The sequence below is a fragment of the Schistocerca americana genome, chromosome 6, assembly GCF_021461395.2.
Source record: "Schistocerca americana isolate TAMUIC-IGC-003095 chromosome 6, iqSchAmer2.1, whole genome shotgun sequence".
NCBI lineage: Eukaryota > Metazoa > Arthropoda > Insecta > Orthoptera > Acrididae > Schistocerca > Schistocerca americana.
In genome coordinates this window covers 89103304-89121076 of record NC_060124.1, presented here as the reverse complement: position 1 = coordinate 89121076, position 17773 = coordinate 89103304, and the positions used below count along the sequence as shown (strand labels likewise).

At 39.6% G+C, this 17773-nt stretch overlaps 1 protein-coding gene across 2 annotated transcripts in view; it reads right to left on the bottom strand.

Annotated features, from left to right (window-relative positions):
- Positions 1–436: 436 nt before the first annotated feature.
- Positions 437–17773, bottom strand: part of LOC124619283 (mannose-1-phosphate guanyltransferase alpha-A) — a 31513-nt gene continuing 14176 nt past the window's right edge. The window contains exons 5-7 of one of the 2 annotated variants that reach the window (XM_047145552.1): positions 13798–14083; positions 2827–3091; positions 437–612 (exon numbers count right to left, since the gene is read on the bottom strand). In XM_047145552.1, the coding sequence (XP_047001508.1) occupies positions 512–612; positions 2827–3091; positions 13798–14083 (652 nt within the window). In that variant the 3' untranslated portion in view covers positions 437–511. The remainder of the gene's footprint in view (positions 613–2826; positions 3092–13797; positions 14084–17773) is intronic. The other variant, XM_047145553.1, reaches the window with a different exon arrangement.

Sequence of the window (17773 nt, the reverse complement as noted above, 5' to 3'; positions counted from 1 at the left end):
ATCTCAATTCTGCAACTGCCAACTATGTCCTGTGCCCGCCACGTCATGATAAAAGCTGTAATATTTTAGCTGCTTTTTCATTGTATCTGTCTGTGACTGCCTCTTCTATGTGGTAAATAGCAATCCATGCTTTCCATATTGTTGTTATTCCATTCCAGACCATCAATTGTTTTATTTACCAAATGAATTGCATAAAAAAGGTTTGCCATCACAGATATTCCTGAAAATTCTTAAAATGCACATTTACTAATAGCTGTTTGCATACGGCTTATCTTGGAGTTAGCTTCCGGTGTTGTTTAGTAACTGATACAACAAAATTTTGAAATTTGATTTTTTAATACTAGTGTACTAGCTTAAGCAGGGTAGCAGTGATGAATGTTGTCAGATACTGCACACAAATGATTATTATAGAAGTTACACAGCACAATGAATAAAATGAGGCTTTTTAGAAAATATATTTAATAGTTTTGTGCTATCAGATGATTTGTTTACAAAACTAATACTTTGTGCTTCACAAGATGATTTCATTCTTGAAACTCCGTGTCAGTTCCTTGTAGGGTAGTACAATTGAATTCAGAAGTATTACTTCTGAAGGAACTGTTACACTGCAGCCTGAAACAGAAATTTGAGATGAAGAATCTGAGATTTTATTAAATACAGATGTGAACATGAATTTAAAAATTTTACCTGCAGATGAAAATGAAACAAAAGCACTTGCTTAACCATAAGTTTGTAGTTTTGACTGCCCCCCCCCCCCCCCTTTACACACACACACACAAACACACACACACACACACACACAGAATTATCACCTGGAATTAACTTTGAAATGTAGACTTTCTGCACCTAACCTTTGTGACTTTAAGTTGCTGCAACAGTTTAATTACGTTTTAGAAACTTTCATGGTGACAAAAAGGGTCTGCATACTTGATCTCTACGCATCAACAAGATTACACTAAGAGGAAATGTTTTTCAGGTTGCTGCTTTCTTGCAAACTGCCGTGGCATACAGTGTGGTAAACGTTTTGCAAATCTGTAGACCAAGAACACACATCTGAAGATGGTAACTGTGCACATCTCCCTGATCACATGGAATTGTCGGGAAATTAAATATCCCCTCCTGGCTCAACAATGGCTCAATAGTCACCAACATGCCTATAACAGTCGTATTAACCAAAAAGCAATACTGCATTATATAACTTGAGATTTTGATGTTGATAAGACATGATTTCGTGAATCATGCCTGTCTGCTTATCCCTAGTAGAGCAGAGTACTAACAAAACATAGATTAAAGTACTACATCAAAGATCTTGCCACTTGTGAGATCAGTTTGAGACGACTTAGAGCTGTGCGAGGCAGCTATTTATAAGATTCTGTGTGAGTGCGGCAAATCATACATAGGGAAAATGGCTTACATGTCCAGGAGCGCATTGTGGAATGCCAGTGGCAAACTTGCCTCCTCCAAGCTAGCAAATATGCTATTGCAGCACACTGTATTTCTACCAGTCCTAAAAATTGTGTTCATATTTCAAAATTTGGAACTCTGTTATCAACAGAAATAAAACTGACAGGCCTTTATCAATTAGGACAGGAGATAATTAATTGGATCCTGTTATAGAAAAACTGTGTTGTGGGTAGCTAACATCATTATGTGATTTTACCCTGTGAAGCTGATAAGTCTGATATTGATGAGCTGAGCTCTCATCATAGAGGGCGTTCACAGCAATGCTCAGGCTTGCAATAGACGCACCTGTGCAGTGACAACTAGGTACATCACACACTTGCCAATAGGAGTTTTCAATAGAGGAGCTCGGTGTACTTACACACATGAAGATGACGAGAAAACTCCACACTAAAATATCGTGGTAGCAATTTTTGTCATTGTAAACTCAACCCCATTATTCTGTTATGGAGCAAGCCCACAAACTTTATTTGTAATGATACACATGGACAAACATGTTGACCAAATATGAAATTTATCCCTCCATCTCACATGACGTGGGCAGGGTATCAAAAGAAGTGTCAAGTATTTTGAGATGTGGTACTACCCACCTAAACAAGAAAAAGTGTCTGGTAAACATGAGCTCTAAAATACATACCAAAAGAGCATTGAGCAGTTGGTGTCAATAGAAGTGTTTCACAGTAGCAAAGATGGACAAGTGCTCTGAGCCCACGTTTAGACACACTTCATTTTTTTTTTGGCAGATGCTACTATCTCTCAAAGTGTTCAGCAATTTTTTTAACGTCCTGAATAGCAACAGTTTAACACAACTCATCTGACAATGAGCCAGTACTACATACACAAAATATGTGTGTGGTACTCGATGCACGCACCTGATCAGACACACGCTCCTGCGAACTACTGCGGCATGCTTTTGCACCTATAAACCCAGCCCATTGTTGTGACAAACAGAGAGAGCAATGCACTCCCAAATTAGTACTATGAAAAATACACACACACACACACACACACACACACACACACACACACACACACAACTGTAACATCTGATGTTATATATATAATTACATGGAACAATAACTTTATTAATTCTAGCATTTTATTTGTTAACTTCTTCCAATAGTACACTTCTACAACAATTGGGACTGACGTTTCAGGAGACACTGCTATTTCTCTAGCCTTATGACTGGCAATTACACCTACTTTTTTTTAGTCAATAATACATTTTTCTCTTAAATAAATGACAAAGCAAATTTCTTCTTGCAAAAGAATGTAATTGAAGAAAAGACTATTTGTAATTTTATCTATAGGCATCTTTCCTTATAGCCATCCAGACAAGAAATTCAAAGGAATAACTCAACTCACCAAGTATAGTGATGGAAGGGTTGAGGCGACCGTCTGAATTAAACAGAGGAGGATTGTCCATCTTTGCAAATGGTTTATTTGGATTTGGATCACAGGGAGTGCCCTCTACCCGAGTCCATTTTCCCACTCTGCTGCCACGACCAATGATACTGTGAAGCACTAGAGAGTGGTCAGCAATGTGAGCACCCGAAAGGACGATAGACTCACGTACACGAACACCTGGTCCAACAACTGCTCCACTGCCAATACTCACATTTGGACCGAGCTGAAAAACAAAATCCACATTGAAAAGCCAACAATAATAATAAAAAGAACCTCAGTTTTTCGGCATAAACTGTATTTAGGAAAAATATGGACCTATACATTTGAAATACTGGCCAAAGGTACTGACATTCAAGTTTGCAGATATTGAGCAACTGGCACTTTGCACAATCAAGCCGTTGATGACTTAAGTACTTTCAGTTTCTTTAAGATCTTCATGAAATGTACTGCAGAACTTTACAGTGGTATAAATCGCGTTATCTCTAGAAATCATGTTGGAGGAGCACTGATGTGACCTGGTTAACATAGCACTGTGTAGCATTTCAAATCTGTGCACAGATTATCCAGACAATGGCCAAGCATCTGTTTCATTTCCAGTAACAATCTGGTCTATGAACGTGTTGCCGTCCATTTCACAACACTCCAAGGGCACTAATGCAGCACGCATCCTTGCCCCTTTGTCATCCATGAGCATGCGTGCGTGGCACCCGAGCAGGGATTTTGTGGTACCCTTAAGAACTGAGTGACAATTTCATGCACAGCTGAATAAGAGACGTCCTGATATTGTTCATGCATATCACTGAAGGTGAACAATCTATTCTCTTGAATGATGCAGTCCATCTTCCATTTCAGTGCACCTGTGATGATGGAGGATCACTCTGATCTCTCTTTGTGATGAACATCTCTTCTCCCTTTCTTAAATATTGTGCATCGCTTTCAGACACTGGTTGCATTCATTACACCTTCACGATAAACGTTAACAAGTCTGTGGTGAACATTGCAGGGTCTAACATTTTCTGCCTGCAGAAAACTAAACCACCTCACAGTCAGTGGAATTCACTATTGGCACCGCGATGGTAACAGTTCTCTCTGCACTTACCACGTGACAAGGCCTGACTTACAACTGCACTTGGCAACTGTCCATATCACACTAAACACCAGAAATAAATGAGTGGCTGCCACAAAACAGGTGCACAGATTGTAAGTGCAAATGTTCTTTACTTTCTGGATGGTCCTCATATTTTTCACATCACCAGGTAAGTGGTCAAAGATTTTTACAGTTTGTTGGTTGATGGGGGGGGGGGGGGGGGGTAGTAAAGGACTCAACAGTGAGGTTATCAGTCCCTCAGTCAAGGGTGCATTCATCTGAAGATATGACGTCCACCAGGTTTGTGCTAGGATGAGGAAAGTACTTAGAGTGGTAAAAGTGAGGCACTAATGGCAATACTGATGCCAGAGCTGAAAAAACCATTTACAGGGAAGTAAAAGTATATATACTGGATCAGTACATAGGACAGAGGAGACAAGTGGTCACCCAGGGCTCAGCAATGGCACAAGAAGCTCCATCTGCACTCAACTCCTGCCAATCTAATTAAGGGCGAAGACAGCTGCAGAGTGAAGAATGACTTGTAGTCAAGAGAACCAGAAAAATAAAAGAAAAAAATGCTTAAAGTGTAATGGGCATCAGTTGAACTGTCAGTAACAAACCAAGGTGAGAGAGATAATTAAGGCTCCATATGGGTGTCATCCCCTGGAAGGCTAGTTTGCATATAAACTTGTACCACCGTGCTGGGTGTGGGCTTCATGTCTATCCTGGCTATAATAATGCATTCACTATGCCGCTCGTGGTAGCTTCCCAACATTCCTATTTTCTTATTTATTATTAAACTTAGTTCTGCATTACCCCTATTTGATTTTGTATTTATTACCCTGTGTTCACCTAACCAGAAGTTCTGTTCCTCCTGCCACTGAGCTTCACTAACTCTTGCTATATATAACTTTAACCGATCCATTTCCCTTTTTAAATTTTCCACCCTACCTTCCCAATTTCAGGATCTTACATTCCACATTCCGATCTGTAGAAGGCTTGTTTTGTTACTCCTGATGACAATATCCTCTTGAATATCCCCTGCTCAGAGGCCCAAATAGAGGACTATTTGACCTCCAGAATATTTTACCCAAGAGGATGGCATCATCATTTAACCATACAGTAGAGCTGAATAATCTCAGGAAAAATTATACCTGTAGTTTCCCCTTGTTTTCCGCTGTTATATGGCCATGTGTGTCAATCATCTTGACTGTTGCCCCATAACTACTGAAAAGCCTGCTGCCCCTCTTCAGGAAACGCGTTTTTCTGGCCTCTCAGCAGACACCCCTCCAGTGTGGTTGCACCTATGGTTCAGCTACCTTTACTGCTGAGGCACACAACCCTCCCCACCAATGGCAAGGTCCATGATTCATGGTTTATGTTCATAAATATAAGTGTACTAATCAGTTACGGCACGCATAATGAAATAATCGGTTTTATGTTGATTTATAACAGTTTATATCTGCTTCCAACAATTTCTGTACAAAACAAATAATTTACACTACGCAGCTACTTTGGGACTTTAAGGAACGAGGTGTTTCTTTCACTGGTTACGGACATTTACTTATAAGAAATGATTTTAATTTTGTTTTCAATGAGTCCCCAGCATGTACTTCTCTGGATTTTGGCCATCTGTTGTACCACATTGAGGCATAGATATGTGGACTGTGGTATGTTACTTTTAATTTTGTCCATTGCCTGAAATAACTGCCCTTATTTCTTCAAACAATAGGAAATTCAGGATGGGATAATGATAATATTATGAAAAGTAACAGTCTAATGAAAATGACAGTTGCTACTCACCATAAAGTAGAGAAACCAAGTCGCAGAAAGGCACAACAAAAAGACTGTTGGAAAGTTAAGTTTTTGGCCAACAAGGCCTTTGTCAAAAATAGACAACATACACACACACGCACACCCTCACGCAAACGCAACTTCCAGGCACATGACCATAGTCTCTGGCAGCTGGAGTCAGCTGCAAGCAGCAGAGCATTATGGGAGAGCCACTGTGGAGGTACGGAGGACGCTCAGGTGGCGAGGGGGAGGGATAGCAGGGTAGGGATGAGGGATGGTTAAGTGCTGCTGGGAGCGTTGGGGATGAGTTGTAGAGTGGGGCAGCTAGATGCAGTCGGAAGATTAGATGGAGGGCAGGGGAGGGAGGGGCTAGCAAAACAGGAGAGAAGTCAAAAGACTTGATATGTTGGTGAAACAGAGGGCAGTGTAGTCCTGGAATGGCCACAGGGTAAGGCTAGATAGGTAAGGACAATTACTAACAAAGGTTGAGGCCAGGAGCGTTACGGGAACATAGGATATATTGCAGCGAGTTCCCACCTGCACAGTTAAGAAAAGCTGATGTTGGTGGGAAAGATCCAAATGACACAGGCTGTGAAGCAGTCACTGAAATGAAGGACGTCATGTTGGGCAGCATGCTCAGCAAAAGGATGGTGCACTTGTTTCTTGGCCACAGTTTGTCGCTGCCCATTCATGCAGAAAGACAGCTTGCTGGTTGTCATGCCCATGTAGAATGCAGCACAGTACTCGCAACTTAGCTTGTAGATTACATGACTGGTTTCACAGAACTCTCTGCCACTGATGGGATAGGTGATGTTTGTGACAAGACCGGAGTGGGTGGTGGTGGGATGATGTATGGGACAGGTCTTGCATCTAGGTCTATTACAGGGATATGAGCCATGAATCTGAACCAGGTGAGGGGTTTTGAATTCTGGTTGTTTAGGAAGGATTTGTCTAGAAGGCCCATGAATAGGTTGGCATAGGATGGTGCTATGTGGATGCCCATAGCCATACCACACATTTGTTTGTACGTAATGCCTTCAAATGAGAAGTCCAGCCACAGAGGAGCATCCCCCCATGACTCAGTACCACCCAGGATGGCAGCAACTGAATTACATTCTCCACCAGGGTTTCGACTACATCTTTTCACAGTGAAATGAGAAACGTCCTGCCCACTATCCTTCCCACTCCTCCCACATTGGTATTCCCCCATCCACCAAACCTACACAACATCCTCGTCTATGCCTACATGACCTCTGCTCCCAACCTCCTGCCTCACAACTCATATCCCCGTAATATACCTAGATGCCAGACCTGTCCTATACATCCTCCAACCACCACCTACTCCACTACTACTCACCTATGCCATCAGAGGCAGGGAGACCTGTGAAACCACTCGTGTGATCTACACTCTAAGCAGCAACCACTGTGCTGCATTCTACATGAGCATGACAACCAACAAGCTGTCTATCTGCATGAATGACCACTGACAAACTGTGGCCAAGAAACAACTGGACCACAGGCTGTGCCATCTGGATCCTTCCCACCAACACCAGTTTTTCTTAATTGTGCAAGTGGGAACTCTCTCTGCAATATATCTTATGTTCCTGTAATCCTCCTGGTCTCAATATTCATTAGTCATTGTCCTCACCCATCTAGCCCTTCCCTGTTGCCATTCCAGGGCTACACATCCCTCTATTTCACCAACATACCCAGTCTTTTTACTTCTCTCCTTTTCCTCTAATCCCTCACCTCCCCGCCGCCCTCGTGCATGCCCTCCGTCTAATCTTCCGACTGCATCTAGCTGCCACACTTTCCACTTTGTCCCCGCATGCTCCCAGCAACACTTTACCATCCCCCTTTCATTATATCCCTCCCCTCCTTACACCAGCCTCGTCCTTACTCCCCAATCCTGTTGCCTCTCCCATAAAGTCCTGTTGCTCACAGTCTGGCTCCAGCTGTCAGAGACTGTGGTCATGTGTGTGTGAGTTGTGTGTGTGTGTGTGTGTGTGTTGTCTATTTTTGACAAAGCCGAAAGCTAATTTTCTGACTGTCTTTTAAGTTGTGCCTTTCTGTGATTCGGGATCTCTGCTTTATGGTGAGTAGCAACTATCCTTTTCATTATATTGTTACATTCCATCCTGGATTTTCAATTGTTCAATACTGTCAAAAGGATAGATTGCTACCTGCCTTATAGTGGAAACGATGCCTTTTTGTACGAGAGCTTACTTGTTCAGCACTCTTTTTATTGCGCCTGTCTGTGACTCAACATTTCCACTATATGGTGAGGAGCAATCTAATCTTTTCATTGTATTGTTCTTATGTATTTAATAATATTTTTGTGTATCATCCTGACAGATTAAAAAAAAGAGAGACAAAAGTGTCTCTAATACAAGGAATGTACAGTGAGATATATATTTGGATAAATCACTTTTGTAGCTATAGTATTCTGTTCAAGTGCACATCTGCTGCACAGATATTGCCCGGTTTGTTTCCACGATGCTGCAGAAGTTTTGATGGGAAGCCTTTACACAACACTCATATGGTTCCAATCTCCCCCCCATGGGATTTCCGTATTTTTTGGAAACGTGAAGAAATATATTTGTGGCCGTTGATTTGCTTTGATAAAGAGGTTAATGCCTGGATGTTAACAAGGTTCTAGATGTAACTGCAAACATTTTTTCATGACGGCATTGTCCCACAGTGGGATATATAAACTAACAGTTACCACGACTACTTTTGAAATAATAAACAGTTTACTTGCTTTTTTTCCATCTGTCTCGGTTTCATATGACTGCCCCTTATACAATTCATACAGATTGCGCACTTTCTGTCTGAGCTTGACTAAGCTAGACAGCAGTTTTAATCTACCTTTTTTCCACACTAACCCGGTGGCAAGTACACGTTTATTTTTTTAACTGAGCAACGGGAGTCAAAATGTCTTAACAGAACTGAATAAAATTCATTCTTTTTGTCACTCACTAGTTCCAACTGATACACACTATACCACTTCTCTCGAGCTAGTGTATTTTTGAGTGAGATGAAGTTTGTAGCAGTTAGGCATCAATGTTGCTCAATTATTTTTGTAAGAAGTTGCGGAAGTGGGGCGAGAGAATTAATCTGTGTTTCAATTAATGTGAAGCAAAGAGTTTCCAAGCAAATTACATCACTGAAAGGATGCAATGTTTCCATGAGGTTCAGTCCCATCATCATCTGGCAAAGATGACCCACTCAGCTGAACACTTGAGAATTGTAAATCAGTTCAACATGTAGCAAAAGCCACTGTCCTCAACTGAGCACCTTCCTCACTTCCAAAAGAAGTTGTTTGGCTATTACATGCCAAAACTGTGCTGGCAAAACTCTGACATTTGCAACAACATAACGGATTGTTGGGTGCAGTATGAGCACCACACCTATTAGGTGAAACACCCTGTGTTAATGACATTCACTAAAGTAAAGCATGTGTACTGAATAAAGATCCAGATGCATTTTACAGGTGAATGTTTATCCTTTGCAAAATTTACTTCAAATCAGTGACTACACTGTTCTCCATCTTTCTGTGTGTTTGTGTTTTTCATTACAGGCCTTCATACCACTGTCTAAAGTCTGAAAACACACCCCGTTATAATGTGGTATGCTTTTTTGTAATGTCCTGGGATTGGGTTGTTCCTATAAGCACTGGGTATTTTTTAAATACTTTTATCAAATTTAGGTTGCAAACAAATCATTCTAATCCATTATGGTTTTGGAACACAGATTTCTCAAATATTCCTCTTCCTGTTTTCATTACAAAACAATAAAATGTCTGTGCACCATTATAAAGCAATTCAAAATTGAAATACAAAATGGATATTATCTCTTGTGAAAACGTGTAGCAGTAAATTTTATTCAAACACATTTTTAAAGAGCTATACACCAGACTCTTCATGATCATATATTAGTGATCAGTCTCAAAATTCTTAATTGTGATTGTGCAATATGTAAAATAACAGAAAGGCAAGCACTCAAGTATAGTGGATCGATGCATGGGGCATAGTAACTCACACAACAGAAAACAGCATTCACACTAGCTTTCACGCAGTAGCTCTTTTTCCAGCAATAGTACTCACATCCACCTACACGTACACACACACAACCACACAGACACCCAAATGCACATATGTGTGGCCATGACAAGACTCTTGTAGTGGCCACAGTATGTACTTGGGTGTCTGTATGGTTGTGTGTGCTATTTCTGGAAAAAGAGCTAATGCTCAAAAGCTAGTGTGAATGCTGTTTTCTGTTATGTATTACTGTGTTCCATGCACTGATCCGCTGTAAGTGAGTAGTTGCCTTTCCCTTATTTTTCATATTACCCCATACAATAATTTTCATTATTGTTTGACTTCTGATGGTAATTTTTTGTTTGTGTTTTCATTCTTATACATCTCACAATTGAAAGAGAAAGATTAAGGTTTAACAACCAGTCAAATATGACTCTGTATGTCTATCTTTTTAGCGATGATTGTGGGACTCTGCTTTCTATAGAGGATGTCAAATTAAATGCCTTTCAGCCATTAATTTTCAACTTTATTTCATTGGGCAACCGGGTGATGGTTGAAGTGGTCACTGCAACAAACATCTACTAATACCAGTATTGCTGGCCCCTGTTTTAATCACAACTGAGGAAGATTATGCCTACATGTCAGTCAGGGGCCTGAAGATGGTGTAGTAAAATGCTGAAACTGGTTGCCCAATAAAATAACGTTGAAAATTGATGGTTGGAAGGTGTTTAATTTTACATCCTCAGTCAACTATGAGGTCATCAGAGATGGAGCACATGCTCAGACTGAGGAAGGAAATCGGCTGTGTCTTTTCCAAAGGAACAATCCTGGCATTTGCTTTAAGCAACTCAGTGAAGCTACAGAAAAAACAAAATTTGGATAGCTGGGTGGGGATTTGCACTCTGCCCTCTTGAATGCCACTCCAGTGGAATAACCACCACTGCACCACCTTGTTCAGTCTCATGCTTGGAGGGTACAGGAAAAATCCCGACCAATGATGTAGGCTATCACCAAAGGCTCACACACAATATGATAAAAAGTAAGTTAGAGACAGGCAACTCAAGATTTCAATTCCGTCCAAGCAAACTAAATTGGAAGTAATTTAACAAATATAAAGTCACTAATGGCAGAGGATGATGATGACTGCGCATATACGTGTACATATAGCTATGATGTGGGAATAAAAGGCACGATTGGTCTTATTTACAATTGCAGCTAAATCTATCAGTCAGACATAGCAAAAGGATTACCACAATATGTCAATTTCCTTCCCAAAAAAACAAATGACAGAAGAATCCAGAAAACTAGTGAATGGTCTAAATTATTTCTTGTGAAAATAAAGTACTGTGCAAAGAAAATAAAAATCAAAGAAGTACATGGTGAAGTAATTTTTAACAAGAAATGCATAAAAATACCTGGCATCCTAAAATTTATATAGGAACATTTTATTCATAGATGCCTGTGTCCAGCAATGTTGCACACGCTGTACCTTCAAACAACAGTCTAACAATTTGGGGCCTCGTTGAAGACATTCAGGGCCCAAAAGTGTCACAGAAATAGTCACATAAAATATAAGGTTTTTTTTTTTAATTAATGTGGACTTGAAATGTAAACTGCTAGGTAGTTATCAGGAATCATGTGAGCACTCGGTAAAGCATTAAGGTCTAATTAAAAAAAAAAAAAATCTAAAACTGAGGTGTGAACACACACTACTGTGTCTCCTACAAAGGACAGATAACCATAACTGGCATATGCCTGTGTCAAGCACAGTATATTGTCATATTATTATAATAATGTTTTCATTTTCAATTTCCATATTTTATCAAAATGTGATTTTAAATACCGATGGTAGGCAGTGAAAACCTCTGTAACTCCATTTGTCTGTGTTCTTGTTGTGGTCTTCAGTCCATAGACTGGTTTCATGCTACTCTCCATGCTACCCTACCCTGTGCAAATTTCTGCATCTCGAGTACCTACTGCAACCTACATTCTTCTGAATCTGCTTAGTGTATTCATCTCTTGGTCTCCCTCTACGATTTTTACCCTCCACGCTGCCCTCCAACACTAAATTAGTGATCCCTTGGTGCCTCAGAATATGTCCTATCAACCTATCCCTTCTTCTAGTCAAGATGTGCCAAAAATTCCTCTTCTCCCCAGTACTATTCAGTACCTCCTCATTAGTTATGTGATCTACCAATCTAATCTTCAGCATTCTTCTGTAGCACCACATTTCGAAAGCTTCTATTCTCTTCTTGTCTAAACTATTTATCGCCCATGTTTCACTTCCATACATGGCTACACTCCATACAAATACTTTCAGAAACGACTTCCTGACACTTAAATCTATACTCGATGTTAACAAATTTCTCTTCTTCAGAAACGCTTTCCTTGCCATTGCCAGTCTACATTTCATATCCTCTCTACTTCGGCTATCAGAACCTCGTAATTCCAGATCTAACAAAGATAGATCAGAAAGTGTATAGATTTCTCTAATATGTTAGTAACTGGGCTTCTACTAAATAATTATACATGTAAGTACTTTATCTGTATCACTTTATATATTTTAAAAACACTGTTTTTGCTTCTCTTTGTAAAATTTAGCAAAATGGAGTTACAAGGTTTTCAATGCTTACCATCGATATCCTGATAAGAACTAAATTTAACTTTCTATACTTCATTTTCACAATTTAAATTTAAGTCTGGTTGTACAAGTGCATGACAGATCTCACTGTAGTATGCATTATTTCAACGAAAAAACACTGCAGTTACTTGTAAATCACAGTAGATCTGAAATACAGTGTGGTAGGGATAGAACAATGGTAGCAGCTGCAAGCAGACACCTCACCGAGTAGTACAGCAGTGTATAATTAAACGACTGAGGACAAGTCAGGTTAGTAGGTTAAAAAAATGTGTAATTCTTCACTCATGTTGTTGAAAATCCATAGTAATTCTCATTTCACCAGCTACTGATGGTCCTTAAAAAATCACATAACGGTATTCCATCAAAAAAATCTGCAGTTACACATACACCACAGCAGATATGGAAGTTGCACATGTTCACTATATGGTAAAATACTTTCCTGTTTGCATACTATCATTTGCCAAAAACTCAGTTCAATATCTCAAACTGTTTAGGAGATACGAGGGATATTATGAATATTTCATTCTAACAGTATCATTTGTGTGTGAGAGAGACAGAAGTGAGTGCACTACATACAATCCATTTGCTCAAGGCTGGAGATCAATACTGATCTCCAGTTTAAATAAAAATTCAATATTTTAGCAATGTTTCATATGCAGCAATGTTCGACATAAACTGTGCCACATGTAATCTCATAGTGACTCCTCTTTTTCATTGCAGTCTACTCTAATTTTGGGTGATAGGTTAATTTAGAAAGACCACGGTAATTATGACCATTAATGAAACAACTAGTTCACCATGAAGCTGACAAATATGCTACAAGATTCACAATAATAAACATTTTTTACCGAACAGTTACCTTAAGATTCTGTAACAAAGATTGCAGACCAACCAGCCTGTGCAGCCACACTTCCTGTAGTGTAGCGAGTCAACTATAACTGTGCCAAAGTGTATACACAATGTTCCATGCAATGAAGTGCACAGCCCAGCAAAGGACAACAAACCAAGGTGGCTGCCCCTTTGAAACAGAGTTCACTCACACGATGCTGAGAACAAGAATGCATTTTTGCAAAATGGCCAGGTTACTTTTATGAGCTTTACTATGTCAAGGGTGTGCTGCTTAACAAGGGGCAGCTATTCTGTCTAACATTTAAACCTATCTGAGTATTAGATAATTCTCTCTTCCCAGCACATCTAATGACATGCAGATGCTCGACAATTTGCCTGATGTGTGAAGAGAGAGAGAGAGAGAGAGAGATGTTTTTTTATAGGCTCCCAGAAGATTGTATAAAGGAGCCAGCTACAATCTAAAAAAAAAAAAAATTTATAAGTGAATGAGACTGCACAATAAAAATAAGGCAACTCACCACTGCTGTAGGGTGAACAGTGGCAGAAGGATGGATGTGGACATCACCAAGGATGGTACAACGTCCTGGCCCAGCAAGCCTGTCCCTTCTTCGAGTGCGATATAGTTCCAGGTAGTGGCGGTTTGCATAGATGGCAGATCCCGCTGTCTTCAGCTGTGACCACCATCGTGATGTCTGGAGAGCAAACAGACGACCACCGCCCGCTTGTGCCATTAGTATATCCCTTTCAAGCTGAATCACTGCCAGTTCTCCACTCCTGCCATTGCCGCCACCATTGTCTTCACTGCTAAAAGATAAAATTATATATTCACATCGCTTTTGACAGAAAATAGAAACAACGAATGTGGAATAGGCAAACAGCTTGCCGAAATGTTTTCATGTGTAAAATAATAAATATTTAACTTACAAATACAGACTTTTATTGTGTGTTGAACACATGCCGTCACCCCTTTTGCTACAACTTTTCCTCTCTCTCTCAAATTATGAATATTAGAACTATTAGAACTTTGAGTAACATCCAAAAAATTTACAGGATATATAAATTGAAATTAGGTCAATTACTGGCAGATAATTAATTACACCATATTAACATTGTCCATGTCCAGTGCACCTCGTACTTAGTACTCTTCACACACATCAAAATAAATTTCCATTTTGTAGAAATATGTAAAGTATTTGTATTCTTATACACAGGGGCTGGACCACAAACATGTAGATTATAATGGTCATCCTCAGTCCTTCAGAAAAAGACTCCCTAACACCAAGTTTAACAAATTCCTCTTCTTCATAAATACTTTTCTTGCTATTGCCATTTGACATTTTATATCCTCACTACGTGATCCATTATCAGTTTTTTTGGTGCTCAAATAACTAAGCTCATGTATTACTTTTAGTGTGTAATTTCCTAATGCAGTTCCCTCACCATCGCCTGATTTAATTAGACTACATTATGTTCACCTACTTTTACTTGTGTCAATGTTTATCTTATAAACCTTTTCAATAAATTATCTATTCTGTTCAGTTGATCATCAAAGTCCTTTGCCATCTCTGTCAAAATTATGACATCAGCAACCTCAAAGATTTCATACCCCTCCCTGAATGTTAGTTTCCTCTTCACATTTCTCTTTGTGGTTTCCTTTACAGCTTTACAGAAATTCAACAGAAGCCTTGGAAACTGCATGGGAAATATGTATCACAACCCCAGCACAAGAAACACATAAAGGATCTGACAGTAGCATCACAGAATGTGGGAACAGTGCTTCAGCCTGGAAAAATGGAAGAAATAGCAAAGTATGGTGATGTAGGGCTACAGCAAATAAGATGGCAAGGACATGGGCAGATAGATAAACCTGAGTACTTACTGGTATATAGTGGACTAGAAGAAAGAACAGGTCAACTTGAAACAGGGTTTATAATAACTACAGAAGTTAGGAAAAGCCTATTAGAATCTGAACCCATAAATGAAAGGATGTGCAGACTCAGACTAAGAGGGAAATTTAGGAATATATCAACAGTGAATTCACATGTGCCTACAGAGGAAAAAGAGGATATAATTAAAGAATGGTTCTATGAAGACGTGGAAAGGTATGCTGCACAGTGCCTAAATATGACCTGATGCTAGTAATAGGAGATTTTAATGCAAAAATAAGGGGGAATGAACATCCATATGGAGTTTCTGGAAAATATTCACTACACAAAGAAGAACACAATGAGAATGGAGACTTACTATGCCAATTTGCAGCAAGGAATAATATGATTATTAAAAGTACCTGCTCCCCACACGAAAGGATCCATCTGGGTACTTGGAAGTCTGCAGTCAATGGAGTAGTCAATCAGACTGACCATGTTTTAGTGATTGCACACCACTCCACGTGAGTTCTGGGTGTATGGAGCTGTAAGACCAAACTGTGACTCTGACCACTTTGTCATAAAATCAGTTTTGAGAGTGAAACTGTCACTAACAAATGGCAACAAAAAAGGAAAGAAGATGAAATGGATTACTGACCAACAGAAAATCCCCGATGAAGTAAAAAAAATACCAAGTAACACTAAGCAGAAAGTTGAGCAATGAAGAGACCACAGTAGGAGCAGACGAAAGGTGGAGCAGGACTGAAAAAGCCATTAAAGATGCTGCATAAGAAATAGTAGGCATAAGAAGGTACAGAAGAACCAAGGAATGGTTTGACGAATATTGCAGATCAGCAAAAGAGAAAAAGAACAGGGCAAGAACAAAATTGCTACAGAGAGAAACCAGAAATAATGTGTAACAATATAGAGAATTAAGGAGAAGAGCTAACAGACTGTGCAAGCGAAAGAGAAGAGAGTGGCCTGAGAAGGAACTTCAAGAACTAGAAGAGTTAAAGGAACAGAGTGAAATAAGAAAGTTCTATCATGCTGTAGGCAAAATCAAGAACAGATTTCAGCCAAAAATAATGGCACATTCCAGTAAAGACGGGAAAATGATAAGAGAGGAAGAACAGATAGTGGAAAGATGGGCAGAGTATTTCAAAGATGCACTAAGCACCAGCCTAGAAGATGAAGAGACAGCTGCACAGGAGGGAAGACTGGAGCAGGAAGTAGACAATGATGCCAATGAGGCAAGAAAGCCAACACTACAAGAGGTCTCCAAGGCTGTCCACAAGTCAAAAACCAATCGAGCCCCTGGGGAAGACAGCATAATTCCCGAATTAATAAAAACTGGTGATGAGGCTGTAATAAATAAATTGCACACGTTAATATAAGATATACAGGAAACAGGAACTATGCTATATAAATGGAAAACTTTAATAGTAATCCTCATTTATAAGAAAGGGGGCAGAACAGCAGGTGAAAACTATAGAAGTGTATCACTCCTAAGCACACCACATAAGATCTCCACAAGTATATTAAACGAAAGGATACAGAAGTGTGCAGAAGACATACTAAGGGAATATCAGTGCGGCTTTCTACCAGACAGAAGAACAACAGATCAAATATTTGTGATAAGAAAAATAATGGAAAAGTTCTATGAATATGACGTAGATCTGCATTTCCTACTCATCAACTTCAAACAAGCTTTTGACAGCATAAACCAGCAAGTGTGTGTGGTAAATACAATCAACAAAAGGGGTATCATATTTATGAAAACTAGCCAGATATGCGCATACGCTGATGACATTGCTATAGTATAAAGAAATACCATTACACTCCAAAAAACATACCAAGCGATGGAAGCAGAAGCCATAAAAATTGGCCATCTAGTAAATGAAAACAAAACAACATAGATGATAATGTCACAATCTGAGGCCAGAATGAACCCCCAAAGACGTAAACATCAATGGGAAATGCTTCAAAATATGTCCTCTTTTAACTACTTGGGAGTCCTAATAACAAATGATAACAGTATTGGAGGAAAGGCTATAAGGGAAAGAGTACAAGCAGGAAGCAGAGCTTACTTGGCAAATATGCAACTTTTCAGAAATAGCCTTGCTACAAGAAAAACAAAACTGCTAATACCTAACTTCCTAGTCCGCCCAGTTATCACGTATGGGTCAGAGGTGTGGACACTGACAGAACATGGCAAAAATGTACTAAACAAAATCTATGGTCCAATAAGGGAGGAAGAAGGTTAGGTCATGTGGAGAGAATGGCAGAGGTTAGAATTTAAAAAAAAATATGAAAGGTGTGATTCATTTGGTTAGGCAAGGGAATCCAGGGGTGGAAAAGAGCAGCAAGCAACTGAGAAATGTGAAGCAAGCAACTGAGAAATATGAAGGAAGGTCATTGAAGAAGTCAAGGCTCGCCAAGGGGTGCAGCACTACCGAAGAAGAAGAAGAAGAAGAAGAGAGCAACCCCAAAGTTTTTATACTTCTCTCTGAACTTTAGTTCCCTCTTCACATTTCTCCTTGTGGTTTCCTTCATTGCTTGCTTAGCGTACGGGCTGAATAACATTGGTGACAGGCTAAAAACCCTGTCTCACAACTACTGTTTCCCTTTC